The sequence below is a fragment of the Nycticebus coucang genome, chromosome 6 (assembly GCF_027406575.1).
Source record: "Nycticebus coucang isolate mNycCou1 chromosome 6, mNycCou1.pri, whole genome shotgun sequence".
NCBI lineage: Eukaryota > Metazoa > Chordata > Mammalia > Primates > Lorisidae > Nycticebus > Nycticebus coucang.
The window spans coordinates 137,732,281-137,754,030 of NC_069785.1; the positions used below are offsets into that span (position 1 = coordinate 137,732,281).

A 21,750-nucleotide genomic window follows, 5' to 3' on the forward strand; every position below is an offset into this window, starting at 1 on the left:
CCCCAAGGGGGCCACAGGATTGCTCAGAGGCCCTAGCATTCCAGGGCTCCTGGGTTGGCTGTGGCCTGGGGTCAACTTGGCACCTGCTCCAGCACTCTCTCTCCCACATTGCTGATGGAGTTCCTGGGGATCAAGGGGCATGAGAATCGCCACAATAGGGTATCTGGGAAGAAAAGCAGCATCTGATCCATTTGTGTCCGAGGAGCACCAGCCTCTGCCTATAACCGGCCAAGAAGATTAGTTCATTCAACCTGCTGGGCAGAGCTGACCCCGAGCAGGAGGACTATCTGCCCATTTGGTGCTCTGTCCAAGAACCAAGCTGTCCAGGTTGAACTAGTGAGCTAGTGCTCTACACCACAAAACTCACCGAAGGGCAAAACTGGGGCCACAGGCAGAAGCATGACCCTGTGGGGTCAGGAACCATGCCTCATGCTGGGCCGGCACTCACAGCCTGATATGCAGAAAGAACTCAGTGGGCACCTGCTGAACCAGGAGGTTCAGAACTAGAAACTCCTCCAGACAGACTCTGCTGCCAAGCCCCTCAGAGCCCCTGGACGTATCAAAGAGATACGGCTTAAGGTTCCAGAGAAGGGGCCTGAGGAGACCAGCAGGGCAGAAGCCCGGGGTTTCCTTACTATTCTGTATCTTAAGCATTCATTCACTCTCTAGGGAAAACTGGAGCTTCCTGCCTGCCCGTTGCGCGCCAACTCTGGGCTTGCCTATTAAATCCCTCCAAGGGGATGCTGGGTCCCTGCCCTTGCTGCCCCAGAATCGTTCCCAAGCAATGACCCTCCTCTGCCTCCTGTCGTCCATCTCTCCTTCCTTCTCTGTTCTCTTTGATCTCAAATCTCCCTCTCCCTAAAAGAGTAACAAACCTGCCTCACCTCTGCCTCTCTGCAAGCCACCCCTGCATTTCCCTCCAGAGGTCAAACTTCTTCCTCTGTGCCTGGTCTTCACCTCCCTCTCTCCCCTGCACCCCGCAGAACTCCCTCCCCCCATCTCAGGCTGAGGCCTCCAGTGGTCTCCTAATTGCCAAACCCCAGAAAGGTCTATGTTCAATGTTCGCCATACCCTGAAGCTTTGAATGCATTGGTCCTGCCACCTGCTCGGGTCTGGGGTGAGACTCCTCCTGGGTTTCCCCCTGCCTTGGGACAGTCTCTGAGTGGGATGTGCTGCCTCTGCCCACATTGCAGAATTGCAGGCATGCTCCAAACATCTGTCCCGGGACCTGCTCCCCAAAAGCCCCAGCCACACATTTTCACAGGACAATTCATTCACTCTCAGAGGTTTAACTACTATTCATACACAGATGATTCAAGCTATTTTCAGCCCTACTTTCTCTTCTAGAGTCCATCCTAATATTTCTAGGTTTTTTTACCTGGATGATCTTAAATTCTTCAAGTGAAACAACATGTCCAAAGCTGGACTCACCTCTCTTCACTTGCCCAACCCCCAATCATTATCACTGCAGCCTTCCCACACCCGCCCTTCCTTCACATGCCCCCCAGCTGGTATGGTCAGTTCTAGCATCACACACTCATCAACCCAGCAAATGTGTGCTGAGCTGCTTACCACATGCCTGGCATCGCAGGATGCGGTGGGGAGGCGATACCGGAGGAAACTCAGCCCCAGTGTAATGGCCATGTAGCCTGGACCCTGGGAAATATCCCAAGTGCGGCCCTCAACGTTCCCTCTGGGGCCACGCACTGGTTCTACACAGACAAAGTGGGGCTTCTCAATAGTTCTCCTCACTCAAGCCCCTTCTCTGAAGCCACCAGCACTGGACCTCAGAAGGGATGTGGCTGCTTCCTGCTCCTCCCACAAAAAGCCAATGCTGTGCACAGACAACCAGGGCCCTCCGGCCCCGGCCACAGCCTGCAGACCCTCCCTCTCCTGCCAGGCCCAGGGCCGCCTGTCCTGCCCAGCCTGAAGCCTCACATCCACTCTGCCTAGGCTCTCCTGTACTGGGAGGCTGGCTGTGGTCCTGTGTGTCCCCCCAAAAATGGATCCTCAGAGCAGCCAGGCTGCAAGGTGCTGCCTAAGAGGTGTTTTGGGGGTGAGGGCTCTAATCCCACGACTAGTCTTTCTCTCAGAGAGAATGTATTCTGCCTATGAGAAGGACATGACTTTTGGCGACTGGGAAAGAATGTGTTCCCCAAAGTTCATGTGCTGGAAACGTGATCCTCCACGTCCATACTGTCATGGGAGTAGATTCCTCATAAGAGGAGGGTTCACCCCTCTTGCCTTCTACTTTCCCTGCGAGGCAACACAGCAAGAAGCCCCCGACCAGGTGTGGCCTTCGGTCATGGCCTTCTCAGCCTGCAGCGCTGTGAGGCAAACAGGTTTTGTCCATTATAAATCACCCGGTCTGCCGTGTTCTGTCACAGCAGCACCAAAGAACTGAGACCCACCCTGTTCGCCTGCACAGACCTTTCCTGCTACACCCAGCACAGATGGCTTCTTCTCTGTGAAGTCTAACAATATTTCTAAACGCCTAATGATTTTGTTCCCAGAAAAGGTTGATTGTGATTTGATTTCAGCAACTAATAAATAATTTTATATTACAGCAGAACCTCCATAGTTGGCCACATCCCTACATTGACCATCTCCTGAAGTTGACCGAATTTTCATAGGCTAGACATGCACCACATGTACATCACAGTACGGTGGACCTCATTCCTTATGCTGACCACCTGTTTGGTGACCAGGTTCTTGCAGTCCTTTGAGTGGTCACCTTACAGAGGTTATATACCTTATAGTGTATATAATCACTGGTTTTCATGCCTTGCCAATCATGCCGTCACCCCTGAAATTGGAAACTTTTTCAGAATCTTGCAAAGTAACTGGATGATAGAAGATGCTTTGTCACGTGGTGTAATTTCACATGATGTAATTATTTCCTTTCACATCCGCCCAAGAGACTATAACCTCTGTGGTCAGGAACCTCTTTATAGCTCCTGATTCTGTTATTGTGTCTACAATATAGACGATGTTTGATAAATATCTGACAAACAAGTAGTAACATGAGAACAAACAGGTATTACCCTTCTTATTAACAAGGGAAATGTACTGGGCATTTACCACATGCGAGACTAGGCTCTCTCAGCCCCTGCACCACTGATATGGGGGACACATGGCTCACTGCTGGGGGGGACTGTCCTGAGATGCCAGTGGTACCCCCACTGTCCCCAGTAGTGACAAAAAAATGTCTTGAGAAGATACCAAACGTTGAGGGCCAGTATGCTTATATACTTAGCACTGTCCAAGTATTATCTCTGCTTAGTGAATCAAAAACTCACAGGCAAAACAGGGAACTGGGGCTCAAAAAGGATCTCTAACAGGCCCAGGCTATTTGGCTAGTGAGGGGGTCCAGCTAGGACTGGACATCTGGTAGCTTTGCTGGAAACCTCACTATTAACCTAACCCCACTGCCTTTAGGACCACTGCCTAAGGAAGAGTTGGCGCCTAAACGTAAGATCCCAGGGAGAGAGTGGAGCCTCCAGCATATCAAAGTCCTTCAAAGGCTCAGACAGCAATAAAGACCCCTGTCAGCAGGCTTCCCAGGGAGACATGGCCCCCACAGCCCATGTTCCTCTGGAGGCTCTGGGGTGTGGGGGCCTGGTGTGCGGCAGGCATGTAGCCGGGTTCAGAGCATGACCGACACCCTCCACATGCACACAGACCACCAAGTTGCTGGGCTTTCCTGCGGCCTCGCCACACCCTGGCACAGACTGAAACCCCTCCCGGCCCCGAGATCCTCTGGCCACCATTCCACCTCAGCACAGGCTGTGCGCACCTGCTTCCATGTGTGACACCACCTGCCAGGGCGTGAGCCTCAGTGGGTCAGCCAGCCCCCACTGTCCAGGGGAGACACAGCTGGACTCTTGAGTTTAATGTAAGGGACACAGCCTCTAGGCAAGGCGCATGAACGTGCAGGCCACAGAGCTCTCCCTGGCAGTATCCACCTTCCTTCACTCCCTGGCCACACGTGGTCCACTCACTGCCGTACCCCAGGATGGACTGGTCATCTCAAAACCCTGCCACAGGACCCTCATCACACTTAAAGGGAGAGCCCAGGGGTCTGCATGGTCTATTGGCCAGCGCCTCCTGCCCATTCCTGACTCATTTCCTCTGATCCTGTACTACCCGCACCAGGACCCCAGTCATTATGAGGCTGGCTGGCACACCCCTCTAGGCCTTGCACTCCCTGCTCTCGTATCTGGACTGCTTTGCCCCGGACACGGCCACGGTGTCTATTCATCCAGCTCTGTGCTCACCTGCTCACTTCCCAGAACAACCCCACACACCCAGCGCTGTGGGTCTGTCCCCTGCTTGCAAAGAGCTGCCTGCTGTTCTGCTTGCGGCTGCATCACCAGCGTCCAGAACAGTGCCTGGCACACAGTCGGCTCCCAGTGCACATGTGCTGAGCTCATAAACGCATCTGCACATGGGGATGGCACCGCCACACGCAGGTGGGACCAGAGTGGCAGAGGCAGCAGCGATGGGTCTGATCCCCTCCCACCTCTCTGGCACAGCCCCTGGCGGGACATTGTGGCCTCACCCCATCCTCGAACACTGCCCTCACAGTGTGCCTGCCAGTGGGAGGCTCACTAGAGTCAGCAGACAACAGAGGAATGGACCAGACAACGGCCCCAGGCCACAGGTGGGAGGATGGGAGCAGCTCGCAGGCCATCCAGACTCACAGAAGGAGCCAGACAGGCTTCTCCCTGCAGCAGGAGAAAGCTCTCTGTTCCTCACCCTCGGGCTGCCCCCAGCTGGCCCTGCAGCCCAGCACTGCAGACTCCTGGACAGAAACACTGTATCACCCATTTATCAGCTGCCAGTCACAAGACACCCCAGGGAGCCACTTGAAAATCATACTCTGGTGTCTGCCTGGGAGGGGCAGATGCTTTCAATTCCATTCTCAGGGTGAGAAAGCTGCAGCCAGAGTGTGGAGACGGGGGTGTGGAGATGGGAGCTGAGGACCCGCCTAGGCCCTGGCAAATGGAGGAGAAATCTGGAGCCTGGGTGGACCTGCCCTGGGGTCCCAGCAATGCATGAATGGGCCTGACTCAGGGTCCTGGGCAGGGATCTCCCTCCTGTCCCTCTCCCCATGAGAAGCAGGGTTCTCATCCCTAGGATCTGAAGCTAGAGGCGCTGTAGTCTGGGGGTATAACCTGGCTCCCCCCAGCTCAGCCAGCCCCCTCCTCTGATGATGGTGGACTGTCCCAGCCCTGCCTGTCCCCATAGCAGCCTCAGGGACCCAGGTTGCTAAATACTTGCAGTGTGGCCAGTCCACCCTGATACATGCTATATAACTGAAAAACATACACTGGATTTCAAGGATTTAGAACAAAAGAAAAGAATTAAATGTCATGTTTATTGGCTGGGTGAGGTGGCTCACACCTATAATCCTAGCACTCTAGGAGGCTGAGGCAGGTGAATTGCTTGATATCAGGAGTTCGAGACCAGCCTGAGCAAGAGTGAGATCCCATCTCTACTAAAAAAAAAAAAATTTTTTTTAATTAGCTAAGTGTTGTGGCAGACCTGTAGTCCTAGCTACTCAGGAGGCTGAGGCAAGTGGATTGCTTGAGCCCAAGAGTCTGAGGTTGCTGTGAGCTGTGACACCACGGGACAGGCTTCCCCCTGCAGCAGGAGAAAGCTCTGTGTTCCTCACCCTCAGGCTGCCCCTATCCAGGGTGACAGAGTGAGACTCTGTCTCAAAAAAAACATCATGTTAATTATTGTATACTCATCACACACAGTAATGATGGTATTTTGGAGATATTGGGTTAAAATATTAAAATGAATTTCACCTCTTTATTTCTACTTTTTAAAAATTTGCTAAATTTAAAAATTAATTTAAAGTTCCACGTGTGGCTTCACCTGTGGCTACCATTCTATTCCCCAGGTAGGCGTGGCCTTCCCCATGACTCAAGGCAGCAGTGGGCCCTGCCGCCTGCAGAAAGCGCAGCTTCATGGCCTGAGGCCATGAGGCCGTATTTCAGAAAGGCTAAATTGGTGGTCTGAGACATCTGGGGAGGGCCCTAGCTATTCTTATTCACAACAAAGGTACATCCAAGTCGAGGACACCCCACTTTCCCCTGGGCCACCAGGACCCTGGTGCAGAAACACAGTTCAAGATGACATTGGCCCCCAGACCAGCAGGTTAGCCTCTGCTCTGCCCATACCCAAGTTTTTTCTGACCCTGGCATCAGGCCCTGGTGCCTACAGGGCTCCAGCTTCACTCTGACCCTCATACCTTGCCAGAGCCAATCCATGGGTGCTGTGTTTGGGAAGAGCTTTCTCTTCTCCTCTGGCCAAGAGATGTGCCCTGGGAATGGGCAACTGGGACCGAGCCCTGCCTTGGCCATTTTTAAGGTGTATGACTTTGGGGAAACCACTTAGCATCCCTAAGCTTCAGACTCCTAATCTGTAAAATGGGGGTGGAGTCCCTACCACAGAGTTTTGTGGAGGTGGTCCCCAGGTAACACAGGTGAGGCACACGGGAGCTTAGTGAACACCAGCAGGACTTCACGTCCGTCCATGTGGAATCCAGAGCTGCACTGGGCAATATGGGTGAAAGGAACCATTGTGACAGTCTCCTCCAGTCCACCTGATCAAATGGAGACTGTGCATCCTGTCCTCGGCACTGCTGTCCTTTGGGCTGAGACAGCCCTGCTGGCCCTGAGGCCTTGCAAGCATTTCCCACACACCTTTGCCTCCTTAAAAGTGAGAATTTTAGCTTGCAGGCCCATATGCACCACCCCTGCAGGAGAATGAAGGCTGGCCAGGGGCAGGGGTAGAAGATAACAGTTTCACCTTTGAATCTTTTTTTGTTTTTTGAGACAGGGTGTCACTATGTCACCCTCAGTAGAGTACTGTAGTGTCACAGCTCATAGCAACCTCAAACTCTTAGGCTTAAGCGATTCTCTTGCCTCAGCCTCCCAAGTAGCTGGGACTACAGGCACCTGCCACAATGCCTGGCTATTTTTTGTAGTTGTAGTTGTCATTGTTTGGCAGGCCCGGGCAGGGTTTGAACCCACCAGTGCTGGTGTATGTGGCTGGTGCCCTAGCTGCAGGGTTACGGGCATTGAGCCTCACCTTTGAATCTCTCAGAACAGGGTTGATTGAGTTATAAATGTTGAAAGATCTGGAATCAGTGGTTGGAACCCGAACCCAGGCCTTGCTCTCAGCCTCCCTCCTCCTGGCCACAGCTTCCTCCCCACCGGCCCCAGACCACCCAATCAAGCAGCTGCCTCTTTCCCACGTGGTGGGTCTTTGACACCTCACCTGCTTTACTTCCTCCCTGGCAGTTAAACCACACAGCGCCAGCACCGATGACTGTACACTCAAGGAAGCAGCGCTGTTTGATCTCACTGTCTCTCCAGCCCCAGATTAATGCATGAATCATGGTAGGGAATCTACAAATATCTAAATGAATAGAGGTCTGAACAAATGAGCAAACAAACAAAATGACTATGAACAAAGAGTTTCATCCAGTTAAAACATGCCAGGCCCTTACACCACAAAGACCTGGGCACCTAGGAGCTAGTAGAGCCAGCAGGTGCCCCCACACCTCTGCCAAATGCCTGAGTGAGTCCACAGAACACTCTCATCACTAGGGGAGTATGGTTCTGTGGGAACGGCTAGTCCGAGCCACTGCCAGCTCCATGGTTGCTGGACGGCTGCTAACGTCAGTGAACAAACCATGTGGTCCCAGGACAGCTACCGGCTTGAGGAGACCCCAACACAGAGAAAACTCCACCGTCCTTACTTCTAACAAGGGCCAGCCTGGGACAAAACCTCAGGACAAAGGACCTGGACACTCAAAGCACCTTTGGGCTCCTGAAGGCGGTGGAGGGGGCATGGACTCAGAGAGACCTGAAGTCCAATCCAACCTCTACAGCCACCAGACAAGTGGCCTTAACAAAGTGCTTATTCTCTCAGAACCTCAGACTCTTCACCTGTAAAATGGGAGCGACAAGTGCAAGTTCTCAAGAGGTGTCCTGTGCCTCACAGCACACCCCAGCACAGAAACTCCACAGCCTCAGTGCAGGCCAAGCTCCGGCAGCAGCCCCTCGCCATTCAAGATCTGCTCGAGCTCAGCACAAGGAGGGGTCCCCAGACCCTCTTCTTACTGCTATCACTATACACTCCCCTCCTGGCTGCCGGGCCCAGCCCCTCTGCTGCCCGCAGCTGCCCCAGGGTTATGGAGGGGCACTGCTACCCTGAATCGGCCCTGCCCTGAATGCAGATCCACCTACTGGCCAGGACTCCAGGGTTCACTGCTGGGGTGAACTTGTTCACTCTGAACACGTGGGGCAGGGTGGGGTGGGGACAGGAAGGAAGCCACATTGGGGTCATATTGGGAAGTCACATTGCCTCTCTCGCTCTCCTTTCCTTCCCAAGAGGAGCTCCAAGCGTTGGCAGAAGCCCTCTTGAGAGCAGGCCTTTCAAAGCACAGACAGTGCAGCTCTGAGGGCTGGGATGTGTCAGACACAATGCATGCACGTGATCTACAAACACGTGACCGTCAGAGCTCCCATAAAGAGGAAAACCCACAAATCAGAGAGAAAAGCAACAAACATGATGTGGTCCAGCAATTCCACATCTGGGTATATTCTCAAAAGAACTGAAGTCAGGGTCTCAGACATGATCACAGCAGCATTACTCATAAGTGCTACAAGGCAGGAGCAGCCCCTGCACCCAGCGCCACCTCCTCAGGTCACCCCATTTCACAGACGGACGTGCACCCCGTGTCTGTATCAACACAGTAGGCCTCATTCCTTATGGTGACCACCTCTGTACAGTGACCAGTCTGTTACAGTCCTAGGGTGGTCAACTTACAGAGCTTCTACTACAGTTTGTGTTCTTGTGACTATAACAAATAAAATTTAGAGGTATATTTGATTTGAAGCCAGGTTAAATTCTAGGGAGACGAAGGAGAATGGAACAGGTGCTGGAGGCAAGTCTTTACTATACCTCCAGTAGTTTATGTCTTAAGGGAAAAAAGTCTGATACATGGTGGCAGCACCTGTGGCTCAAGGAGTAGGGCGCCGGTCCCATATGCCGGAGGTGGCGGGTTCAAACCCAGCCCCGGCCAAAAACCAAAAAAAAAAGTCTGATACATGAAAATGTTCTCATTGATTAAATCTAGCTAATTATCCCATGGAGCTTCGTTTATAAATTCTTAACCTTTGAAATACTTTTATATTGAAAACAACAAAAAAAAATACAGATCTTGAAGAATTATAAATTCAGAAACTACGAAGAAAAGCTGGACATGTTATCTACATAAATCTGGGGTGAAAATTTTATCCAGTAAAACATACTGGTTGTTGAAACAATTTTTATATTAAAAAAAGGCTTAAAATGTAAGTTTAAAATGTAAATTACTTAAGAAATGCATCACATGTACTCAGTACTTAAGAACACTACTGTGTTGATAGAACTCTTTTTTAAAAACATATTTGAAGAGAGGCGATGAGAGAGAGAGAAGAGGAGGATGGGACAGGGAGAGCCAATGAAAAGGACAATGAAAAACTAAGAAATATATTTGCAACATTTGTATGTAACATACAGGTTTTTTCCAATACCCTATAATATGCTCATGCAAATGGCAAAGAAAAATACAAAGGAATCAAATTTTAAAATAGGCTAAAGACATGAATAAACATTTTACTATAAAGAAATATAAATGGTACTTAGGAAAAGATGCTCCTCTGTATTTAAAACTTCCACCATGATTAAAACACTGTCACTGATCAGGGTTTAAATTAAACACTGGCCACAGGTCACAAAAAAGGCCAGAGCTGGAACCGGGAGGCGCTGAGAGACGAGATGGGCCCTTCTCACATACGTGGGAAGTAAAAAACAAGGCCCCCTTTGGGGATCTAGTCCTGGGCCAGAAGTTTATTCTGTAGAAAAGTCTTCTATGTTTGCACGAGACTATCTATCAATATCTTTACCCCACACTCTTTGTAACAGCAGAGGATGGAAACAACTTGGAGTCTCTGCACAGATGCCTGTTTCAAGGCATCAGCGCCCAGACAATAAGACACTGTGGCTATGGGAGGAGGACAGGCCCTGTGCCTGCTACATGTGATGTCTGAAACATCACAATTCAAAAGGTAGGTAGAGACCAGTGACTTCTAGATCCCCAAATGTGCTTTAACAAAAGAGTTACATGCACACACACCTATGTTGGAAGGATGCAAAAAAAAATGATATGGTTGCCAGTCAAGAGGATAGCCCGGGGGACAGAGGTCTGATATAGGAGAGACTTTCTTTTCCTCATATTCCCATCTGTACCATTTAACCTTCTTAAACTAGTGAGCAGATACATTTTCATCTGAAAAGCTTGACAAAAAGAGATGAGAAAACAAAAAGAATATAAATACAGTAGTCTCAAACATGAGACCTAAGAATAAAGGATCATCAGGGTTAGTGTGGACCAGTCACCTCACAAGCTCTCACGTTTCTGTTGGATAAATGGGGACAAACACACAGCTCTGTCCTGAGAGGCGGCTGCACCTGCCAGATCACAGCAGTCTACACACTGTTATGGAAGAACTGAAAGCAGCTGCCCTGAGACCCAGAACATGCATCCCCCGTCCTTCTATCAGGACTGCCCTTCTCATCCCTCCTTCGGTCCCACGCTGAGGACAGTAAACCACACAGGCTGAGCCACTGTGCACAGAATGCACACTTGCTTATCACAGCCTGGCCAGCATGAGAGAGGGGACGAGGTCCAGGCCCCCACTGGTGGCCCAAAAACAGGCGCTGGTGCGCTGCCCAGGCACCTACTTACAGGCCACTCGGCACAGATGACAGCACCAGCATGTGAGCCCTTGGCTCCCTTCTCTGCTCCCCAAGAGAAAATGAGCTCACTGCAAAGATTTGGGTGTGCACAGTAGTTTGCCCCAAGCACCTACAGAAGCTGGCAGAGCCAGCCCATTGGTATTCACCTTTCAATGTCATTTGCCCTGTGGTCACAAGGATGTACTTGTCATAAGCAGGTGTGCCTTCTGCAGGACAGGCTCCTGTCACCTTTGGTCGAGTTGCACCCACTCCCTAACCCTACGGCAGCAGGCCAGCACTCTACCAAGTGAGGTTGCCCAGAGGACAAACCCCACGTGATCCCAGCACAGGCCTGAAAGACACCCTGGCTGCCCCACTGACGCCTCGGTCGGCAATAATACCCATCCCAAGGCTGCCTAAGGACCCCAGGGCCTCCCAGGACACAGTAAGCCAGGCAGGACAGCAGCGGGAGGGGCACAGGGGCTGCGGGTCGGCGGCAAGAGCAGTGACCAAGATGGCAATACTGTGCTTTCTCCACTGGTGGGACAGACACAAGACACAAATGACAGAGAGCAGGTGACTACGACACAGGCTACAAAGTCACTGACATAGGGAGAGATGCAGGCAGTGACACCACAGCTCCCCTGCTATTTTGCACCAAGGACATCCCAGAAGAGGACTCTGGCCAGGAGACGGTAGGTAGAGTCAGAAGGTTCCAGACCCTGTGCTTGGCAGGTAGAAGAAGCAGAAATTATGACGTGACGGCAGATAGTAAGGATGGGCCACAGACGGAACCAGGGAGACCAAGGGGCCCAGGTGTGGGGGGCATTCCTGGGTATCCCGAGGACCTAGGATGTCACCCCAGGGGGTGGGAGGAGACACGGCAGGATCTACCGCTGACACGTCTGGGTGCCTGTCTCACACAGCACTGGGCTCTTCTGTAGCTACAGTCCGGAGCCTCACTGGGACCATTCCGTGCAGCCCGACCACCCTTTATTCCAATCTGCAAATGATGGACCAGGGGTAGAAGGAGATGGAGTTCAGGGTCCCAAGACCATACCGGTGTGAGTGCACGACACAGACTTAAATTTCTGAGTGGGAACTGCTTTTAACCTTACACTCTGGGCCACCAGGAGTGGGATGACCTGTCCCTGGGTGGTCCAGACTGCCGCAGAGACCCTGATTGGGGATGTAATCTCTCAGACACTCAGTTTCCTCACCTCTTAAACAGGTAGTAGTAGCACCTCTTGGTAGTAGGTGTCATGCGGCTCCAACAGCCTCAGTGTGGACTGGGCACAGGGCAAGCACCTGGAAGCTGCCAGGGACACCCGGCTCTGCCCTCCCCAAGCACGTGGCAGCCCCTCTCCATTCAGCAAAGGGAGGAGTCCTCAGCCACTGCTCCCAGCACCACTGCACCCACACTCAGCTCCCCACCGGCCCAGTTTGTCCTGTCCCTCTGCTCCACGGAACCCTGCAGGTGCCCTGGTGTCAGACAGGGACCTTGCCACCACTCTCTGCCCTGCCCTGAAGGCACCTGCACCTACTGGGCCAGGACTCCAGGGTTCACTGCAGGGGTGAGGAGGCACATGGAGGGGACTGAGGGAGGGGGCCGCTGAGGAAGGTGCTCTCCACTCCCTCTCCCACTCTTTCCCTCTCCCACTCTCTTTCCCAGGCAGTGCCCCCCACCTGACCACCCCAAAGGGCCTGAGCAGAGACACGGCTCTTTACAGGTGGTGTTCCTTCTGCACCACCAGGCTGCCCCTCCATAGGTAGTAACCCTCACCAGAGTCCTCCCCTATTTCCAGAACAATGGTCCCTCTGCAGAGGGGACGGCCTATCCAGGGCAGAGACTCCTGCATCCCCAGGCAGGGATAGTACAGGGACACAGTCCTGGGAGGCCCCCAGAGGGGCATCATGTCTCCACAGAGAGCCAGGATGGAGCTCTCTGTGCCTGAGTGTCCACGAGCAGCAGACACTGGGCCACAGAAGCCTCTCTCCCTGCCTGGTCCAGGAGGGACCTCTGTGTGGGTCCCTCCTGCTCCCTAACACCTGGACTGGCTGGCAGCTGGGGAAAAAGGAGGACTGCAGATGTCAGCCGGGGCCCAGCAGGGCTGAAGGGACTGCATGTGTGAGAAGTGAGAAAGGCTGGCAGAGGGTGGGACTCTCTAGAAGGAGAATGGAGCCCTCCACTCTGCAGTGGCCTGTCCCCAGAAGAAAACAGGTGGCAGGGAAGAGCTCATGAGGGAGTTTCCCCATGGCCAGTGGGCTCCCCTCAAAGGAAAGTTAGCCATGAGGACAGGGACAGAGAGCAGCTTCCAGTGATTGGAAGCCATTCCGAAGACCAGACCCTGCGTCTCTGAGCCATGGGCCCTCAGGGACCAAGAGTGGGAGGGGAGGAAACTGGCAGGGGCCGGCTGGGCTTAAGTGAGCAGAGATGACCTGGGGCCTCTTCTGGTCTGGAGCTTCCCCCACCCCCAGGAGGGGAAATATGGGAGTCAAATTTCTCTGGGCACCCACAGCCCCATACCTCACAGCCAGGAGGTACAGGCAGCCCCCCAGGCCAGCTCTCCTCTCCCAGTGACACAAATCCTGACCCATCCATCTCTCTAACTGCACACACAGCTCCATACACAGACACACCAGTCCTTACTCAGACTCGGGGACACACCGGCCCCTACACACACACACACACACACACACACACACACACACACACGCACGCACGCACGCTCCTTCAGATCTCCCAGGCCTCAGACCTCCCTCCCCTCCCTCCCCCCAGCCACACATACAGCTTCTGGGGCCTGAGGGGCCCCCGCAGCCAGGGCACTCTCTTCCCCCATTCCTGGCAGCCTGGGAGCAGGGCCGAGCAGCTGCTGTGTGTCCCCTCCGGCCCACTGGGTGCCTCACTTCAGCTCTGGCTCCTGCAGAGTTTGTTTGTCAGCTTGCAGGTCCCTGGAGCCATCAGCCAGGCAGCCTGGAGACTTGGAGGAGCAGGAGTGGCCAGGCCAGCCCTCGGGGGCCTCCTCACCTCCAAAAGTTGGGGAAGGGGAAGCCCTGGGCTCCCGCCCCTGACAGGCCATGCTCATTTCCCAGGAAGAGTCTGGCGCCCGACAGGCTGTCACACTCCCAGGTACTTGGCAAATGGCTTAAGGGGCAGAAGCAGGGGCTGCAGGAGACCAAAGGGAAGCAGGCTACAGATGCCCTGGGCAGGAGCCCTGCCACACCGACAGCCACTCTGGAGTGTGAAGCTGGGCTGTGAAGTGTCCTGGGACAGACGGTGGCCATGGCCAAGCACCTGTCTGAGGCTGCTACCCAGTGCAGGGAACTCCCTGCCCCCACACCCACACTCACCATCCTCCTGGCCTGTCTCAGCTTCTCCACACCTGTGCCTAGTCTGGGTCACAGGGATTATCCTCTTGGTCCACACAGCACCCAAATCTAAAACCTCCAAGGTCCTGCCCCAGGTGCCCTGCCAGCCTGCTCACACCATCTCAGCTCAAGCCCTGAAGATTCAACAATTTCACAATTATCCTTACGGGCTCAAACCAGAGCCTTTGGTAATTTCAGGATCATCCAGACCCACACGTGGGCCAGGTGATGGGCAGGAAACACTTGGGTCACTCAGGGCCTAGGGCCTAGGATGAGCACTCCAGAGCCTGGGGCTGGCCCAGCAGGTCTGGGCTGTCCCTACACCCACGTCCCCACAAAGCAGCCCGCCCAGGTCCTACAGAGGCAGCCTGCATCCACAGAGGGCCATGCCAGCAGTCACCCCACGTGCCACAACTCTTGTTCTGTTACCTGGGAGGCCCCGAGCCCATATCCTGGATCCTCTGAGGCCTTGGTCAGCCTCTCCTCCTCCCCTACCCTCTTAGGAACTTTTCTTGTTCTCTCGTTCGGAGGGCAAGGCCTCTCCGTCCAGTGCAGCCTGAAACAAGCACCCGAGGGCCATTCCTCATCCAGGAGCTCTTCCCAAGGAAGCCTGGTGCCAGAGAAGACTTGGAGAAACTGAGGCACAGAGGTGGGCAGACCCAAAGAAAGCCCTGGAGAGCAAGTCCCCACGGGTGCACTGGCCCCATCTGAAGATGACCAGCCCCCTAGGATAAGGGCCAAGATGTACAGGCCCCAACACTGTGTTGGCCTCTTCCCAGAAACTGTTCTTCCTGCCTGGGAGGAACTGAAGGGGTCCAACCCCAGCATATGGTCACCTTCATCCCTTGCCTGGCCTTGCTGGGCCATCAGTCAGGCTTCTCCGCAAAGACATTTGCTATTACTCCAGGTGGACAGCGGCGCGGTCAGGGACAGTGATGAGGGGGAAGCACAGGGTGCAGGGCCTCAGGGTCCAGACGGGCTGAGTCAGGGCTGGCAGCCGGGTGCCCTGGAGGGAGCTGGCCCAGGGAGATGGGAGGGGTCCTGGGGCCACCTGGCTGGGCACAGCATAGGCCACATTGGTTGCCCTCCTGAGCACTAGAGAGGGGTGGTGGTCAGAGGGGCTCTGGAACCAGGACTGGGACCTGAGATGGGGAAACAGGAGCCCAAGCCAGGGAGGGAAAGGTTCCCTTTCTCATGGAATTTGTGCAGTGACAGTGGGGCCAAGGACTAGCCTCTCTGGCCTGGCCCCCTACCCAGACCAGTCTCACAGCCCTTCCCTGTCAGAGGTCAGAGCACCAACAGGCCCAGCCAGGGCACCTGGAGAGCCCCTTTCCACCCCACCAGGACCAAGTGCCACCCTGGTGTCCACACCTTCCCCACGCTCTTCCCCGCAATGGCCTCCATCCTCCCCCCTTCTCCTCCTGGCCCTGTCCCCTTCCCAGCCCTCTCATCCAGGTGTCTCCTGGTCCCCTTCTTCACCTCCTCCTCCTCTTCTCCCCTGGTTATATAAGAGGCTTGAGAACACACAGAGGGAGCTTTGTTGTCAAACCAAATCCATACAGAGCTGGAATCGGCCAACACAGCTGTTCCCTATTGCCTCTGCCTCTGCCTTGGCAAGGGTGAGACTCTGAGCCGAGAGCCCCACGGGCCTCCATTTTGAGGGACAGGGGACACACTCTAGCCTCAGGGTCCCCAGACAACTGAATGGGTGGCCAGGGACCAGCCAGCATGTGTGTGATCACAGCAGGGCACCGGCTGGCCCCTAAGGAGGAACGAAGCCCCTGTGCAAAGCCAGGGGCACAAATACCACCGAGGTGAGCTCTGGCCAGACAGAGGGAAGCACAGTGTGAGACCCCGGGTGGGAGGTGTGGACCTGCACGTGCACCTGCCCTCTTGTCCACACATGACATGTAGGCATGCACTCGCTCACACGCTCACCTGCACACTTCCAGGCCACATGTACACACACAAACACGCATCCGCATAGCACAGCAGGCTGCTGTGTGACACTTGGAAGAGCTGTGAACAGCAATCTTGTGCTCTGCCCAACTCCCTCCATCCTCACAGGTGCCTCCTGGGGAAATAGCCAGAGCTCTGGAGAGAGGAGGGTGGAGGGTACAGGTCAGAGGCCCTGGAAGCAGCATCTGTCCTCAGTCTCCAGGAAGGTCAGATTCTGGCTTCCAGCCCATGACATCTCCAGGAACAGAGGAACTCACTCCACTTGACAAGTTATCAAATAATTAAATACGATATTATAAACCCAATGATGCTACCATTGCCCTTATCATCAGTCTTCTGGAAATAGCATCTTAAAACTAACATTGAACAAGGGCGGCGGCTGTGGCTCAAAGGAGTAGGGTGCCGGCCCCATATACTGGAGGTGATGGGTTTAAATCCGGCCCCAGTAAAAAACAAACAAACAAACAAAAAAAACAACCCCAAAAACTATCATTAAACTAACAGAGTCAACTGGATTAAAAGTTTTAGCACTGGCATTTACCACAGTGAGATCAACTACCACAGGAACGTACAAGCTACAAGCTGGTCCTTTATGAAATAAATACTGAAAACATCTTTGATAATAGAACCCACTTGTCCGTTGCAGTGTTAGCTCAGATATGACTCAATGCCGCAAGGCATTGATACATTGTGCCAAAATATATTTCCACCAGATGAAGATGACTTTCTCTGTGTGACCTGCCCACTAATGATAATCACATTTCAGTGTTCTAGAACCCGGAGGCTGTGTCTGTTGGAAAAGATGTGAGAGAAACACTGCCCTTGAGCCTTGTGGGAAGGGATAGTTTCTTACTGCTCACACTGCAGCAAAATTTATGGTCTTTGTTTGGTTTTATCCCAGTCTTTTTAGGATGGGCTTATATTTTCTATCTCCATTTTAATGAAGTTCATTCACTTAAAAATTAAAAGTCTGTGCAGTTGCTTCATTTGGACTAAAATGCAACATCAGAATCTGGATTTGAGAGTCTCCAGAATTCAGGGTCTTGAATACTGGGTCCTTGTTTCTTTTTCTTTTCTTTTCTTTTTGAGACAGAGTCTCAGTTGGTTGCCCCTGGTAGAGTGCCATGGCACCCTAGCTCACAGCAAGCTCAGACTCTTGGGCTAAAGTGATTCTCTTGCCTCAGCCTCCTGAGTATTCCCAAGTAGTTGGGACTACATGCGCCCACCACAATGCCCAGCTATTTTTCTTTTTTCTTTCTTTTTTTTTTTTTTAGAAAAGGTGTCTCCCTCTAGCTTAGGCTGGTCTTAAACTTGTGAGCTCAGGCAATCTACCTATGTTGGCCTCCCAGAGTGCAGGGATTACAGGTGTGAGCCACCGGGCCAGGCTTGTTTCTGAACTAATCAGCATTCCCCTAGACTCTGGACTAATCAACCTATAGGTGACTTAAAATGAAGGCTACACAAGAAGGCTTCTGTGAAGCAGATGGTATCACCAAGAAGACAGCTTTCCCAAGGCAAGGAAGCAAGCTCCACTGATCCCCGTCCACTGATTAAGGCTTCCTTTTGTTTAGTATTAGCATGGAATATCCAAGTTTATACTTTTATTTTTATTAGGGAATTTTACTACTGGAAGCAAATATCTTCTAAGGTCTACTGTTCCAAGTATAGCCACACTTACTAACCAAAGTGACGGCTGGCTACGTAGTTGTCTGGAGGAATGGGGAGGCCACAAGTATTTTGATATTAGAACCTGCTCCCATGCACACTCGAGTGAGCAGTTCAGGAAACTGGCTTCATGATAAGGTTCGGTCCCTTCCTGTGGCAGCCCACGTGATTTTCACAATTGACTCGGCTCTGGAAGAAGTGACAGAGTTAGAAGGATGGCCTATAGCTACGGCTGATTTTATCACTGCTAATTTATTTCCAGCATAGAAAACATTAATGCAGGCCGTGTTCAAGACTCCCCCTGTAATCAAACTCTTTGGTTTGACACAGATTATAAAGACTGCACTCCTACATATGATGACACAGATACAAAATCAGAACATGACCATGCTACCCTCAACCAGAGCAGCAGAGAACGTACCCAAACTAGACATTGGTTCAATAGAAACTCCAAAGGTAAATAGAACTGCCTCAATGATACCACTATATGAAATAAAATACTAGTCTTGTTTATGGAATAGATCAATATTCAGGGCATATTTGTAGAGAAAACAAATCATCCTTAATTGGTGATGACATACACGGGTTACTTTACCAAAATCATAGCATGTTTTTTGTTCCTACTCCAATTCAAACTGTAACTCTTCAGCATGGCAACGTGTGGCTGCAGGAATGACAGGGAACAGCCATGACAGTCACACCCCTCAACTGGTGGGCCATGGGGGCACCCTCACCCTTTCCCACATAATACTGGATTATTCATCTTGCTTAGCAACAAAATACATAAAGCGTTTCCAGCTAACCGGTCTGAACAATGTGGTTTGGACTGTCTCCTACCCTAAATTACTAGACATGACTCTTCAATGCTATTAAAATCCTTACCTGAGGGTCCCTCCTCAGAAAAGAGCCCCTTGTGATCTGCCGAACACAACTGAAGGAAGCACCCTGGATTTCACTCTTGTGAGAGAGCTTTCTTCTCCTCTGGGGATCACTGAACTGGAAATGTCACTTAGTAACATTTTAAACTCTTGAAAAAAACAGTTTTAGTGATACTTTGAATTCTTTTCAAGCAATACATACTGAGAAGAATAAATTGGCCTCAGTAGTGCTGTGAACTCAACAGACTCAACAGGTGGGAACTTGTGCCCTAATTGGGAAAATGTGTTGTTTCTATGTTAACAAGTCAGCATTTTGCCGGGCGGCTCACGCCTGTAATCCCAGCACTGTGGGAGGCTGAGGAGGGAGAATCGCTTGAGCTCAGGGAGTTCGAGACTCGCCTGAGCGACAGTGAGACCCCGACTCATGAAAAAAATGGAAAAACCCAGCCGGGCGCCTCGGCGAGTGCCTGTAATCCCAGTGGCTTCCGGAGGCTGAGGCAGCGGGGTGCCCGCAGCCCGAGTCTGAGGTTGTGGTGAGCTACCACGCCCACTGCACTCTGCTCAGGGGCATAGGGTGGGACCCTGTCTCAACAACAACAACAACAAAAAAAAAGTCAGGCATTTTGCTGAAAATTTAAAAGACCTTAAAGAACAAATGTGAATGTTTCATCAGATGAGAACTGCCTCTTCCATGGATTTATTCAGTTGGTTGAATCTTGGCTCCTGGGAATCTGTGCTCAGAGGAATTTTTCAATGCTGGACTATTATTCTCCTGATAATTACTGTGTTTACCCTTTTCATGTGTTATATTCTCTCGTGGGTTTCAAATGCCTTCCAATAGCCACTCACACATCAAGTAATTACCATCACAAAACTCCAGAAAACCAGCACTGCCTATGGAATTGCTGAACCCCAACTCACCTACTGATGATGGTGGTGGCATGTCACCCTAACGACTATACAATAGCATGAGCGGACAGCAATATGTCATGTGGGCATGCTCTCAGCTCACACTAACAGTTTAAAGCAAAAGTCAAAGTTGAAGACTGGGCCTGAAAAATTCTCAGCAAACAAAACCAAGAATTTAACAATAGCCTTATCATTGCTTAAATGGCAAATATAAGCAAAACATAACTAGGGCCATTTCTGGGAAATGCTTATGTTTGATGCAAAAAAAATCTTACATTAGCCAATCCCAAGTAGTCAACAAACATATCGTTATGTGACCAGGGAATTATGTTGGACTCTACCCACAACAGTATGCCAGCACCGTCCCCATCCCAGTCCCAGTAGTGACAAAAAAAGGGTCTTAAGAAAATACCAAATGTTGAGGGCCAGTGTGCTGGATACTTAGCACTGTCCAAGTATTTTCTCCACTCAGTGAGTCAAAAACTCACAGGCAATACAGAGAACTGAGGCTCGAAAAGGGTCACTAACGAGCCCAGGCTGTCCGACTAATGAGGCGTCCAGGTAGGACTGGACATCTGGTAGCTTTGCTGGAATCCTCACTGCTACCACCACCCCCACTGCCTCCAGGACCACCCCCCAGTAAGAGTCTGCTCCTAAACACAAGATCCCGGGGTATCACCTCCTGCCCTTTGGGGCAAAGAGAGAAAGTGGGGCCTCCAGCACATGAAAGTCCTTCAAAAGCTCAGACAGAAAGGCCCCTGTCAGCAGGCTTCCCGGGGAGACACAGCCCCCACAGCCCGTGTTCCTTGGAGGCTCTGGGGTGTGCGGCAGGCATGTAGCCGGGTCCAGGGGATAACCAACACCCTCCACATGCACACAGACCACCGTGTTGCTGGGGCTTTCCTGCAACCTTGTCACACCCTGGCACAGACTGAAACCCCCACAGGTCAGCTGGGCCTCCCAGCCCCAAGCTCCTCTGGCCGCCGTTGCACCTCAGCACAGGCTGTGCCCACCTGCTTCCACGTGTGACACCACCTGCCAGGGTGTGAGCCTCAGTGGGTCAGCCAGCCCCCACTGTCCAGGGGAGACACAGCTGGACTCTGAGTTTAATGTAAGGGACATAGCCTCTAGGCAAGGCGCATGAACGTGCAGGCCACAGAGCTCTCCCCAGCGGAATCCACCTTCCTCCACCTCCTGGCCACACGTGGTCCACTCACTGCCATGCCCCAGGATGGACTGGTCATCTCCACCAGCTCTCCTCACTCAAAACCCTGCCACAGGACCCTAATGGGGGTCTGCATGGTCTACTGGCCAGCGCCTCCTGCCCATTCCTGACTCATTTCCTCTGATCCTGTACTACCCGCACCAGGACCCCAGTCATTATGAGGCTGGCTGGCACACCCCTCTAGGCCTTGCACTCCCTGCTCTCGTATCTGGACTGCTTTGCCCCGGACACGGCCACGGTGTCTATTCATCCAGCTCTGTGCTCACCTGCTCACTTCCCAGAACAACCCCACACACCCAGCGCTGTGGGTCTGTCCCCTGCTTGCAAAGAGCTGCCTGCTGTTCTGCTTGCGGCTGCATCACCAGCGTCCAGAACAGTGCCTGGCACACAGTCGGCTCCCAGTGCACATGTGCTGAGCTCATAAATGCATCTGCACATGGGGATGGCACCGCCACACGCAGGTGGGACCAGAGTGGCAGAGGCAGCAGCAATGGGTCTGATCCCCTCCCACCTCTCTGGCACAGCCCCTGGCGGGACATTGTGGCCTCACCCCATCCTCGAACACTGCCCTCACAGTGTGCCTGCCAGTGGGAGGCTCACTAGAGTCAGCAGACAACAGAGGAATGGACCAGACAACGGCCCCAGGCCACAGGTGGGAGGATGGGAGCAGCTCGCAGGCCATCCAGACTCACAGAAGGAGCCAGACAGGCTTCTCCCTGCAGCAGGAGAAAGCTCTCTGTTCCTTACCCTCGGGCTGCCCCCAGCTGGCCCTGCAGCCCAGCACTGCAGACTCCTGGACAGAAACACTGTATCACCCATTTATCAGCTGCCAGTCACAAGACACCCCAGGGAGCCACTTGAAAATCATACTCTGGTGTCTGCCTGGGAGGGGCAGATGCTTTCGATTCCATTCTCAGGGTGAGAAAGCTGCAGCCAGAGTGA

At 52.6% G+C, this 21,750-nt stretch overlaps 1 protein-coding gene across 8 annotated transcripts in view; it reads right to left on the bottom strand.

Annotated features, from left to right (window-relative positions):
• ST3GAL4 (ST3 beta-galactoside alpha-2,3-sialyltransferase 4) overlaps positions 1-21,750 on the bottom strand; it is a 51,071-nt gene that overhangs the window by 10,863 nt on the left and 18,458 nt on the right. The window contains exon 1 of one of the 8 annotated variants that reach the window (XM_053593184.1): positions 18,679-18,698. The exons of 3 other annotated variants lie outside the window; for them this stretch is intronic. Coding sequence is in view for 1 of the 5 variants with exons in the window: in XM_053593186.1 (XP_053449161.1) it covers positions 15,009-15,014 (6 nt within the window). In the remaining 4 variants the exon portion in view is untranslated. Of the gene's footprint in view, positions 1-10,201; positions 10,217-12,023; positions 12,167-14,601; positions 14,620-15,008; positions 15,025-18,678; positions 18,699-21,750 lie in introns of those variants that run through there. 4 more of the 8 variants (XM_053593186.1, XM_053593192.1, XM_053593188.1 and 1 more) reach the window with 4 other exon arrangements.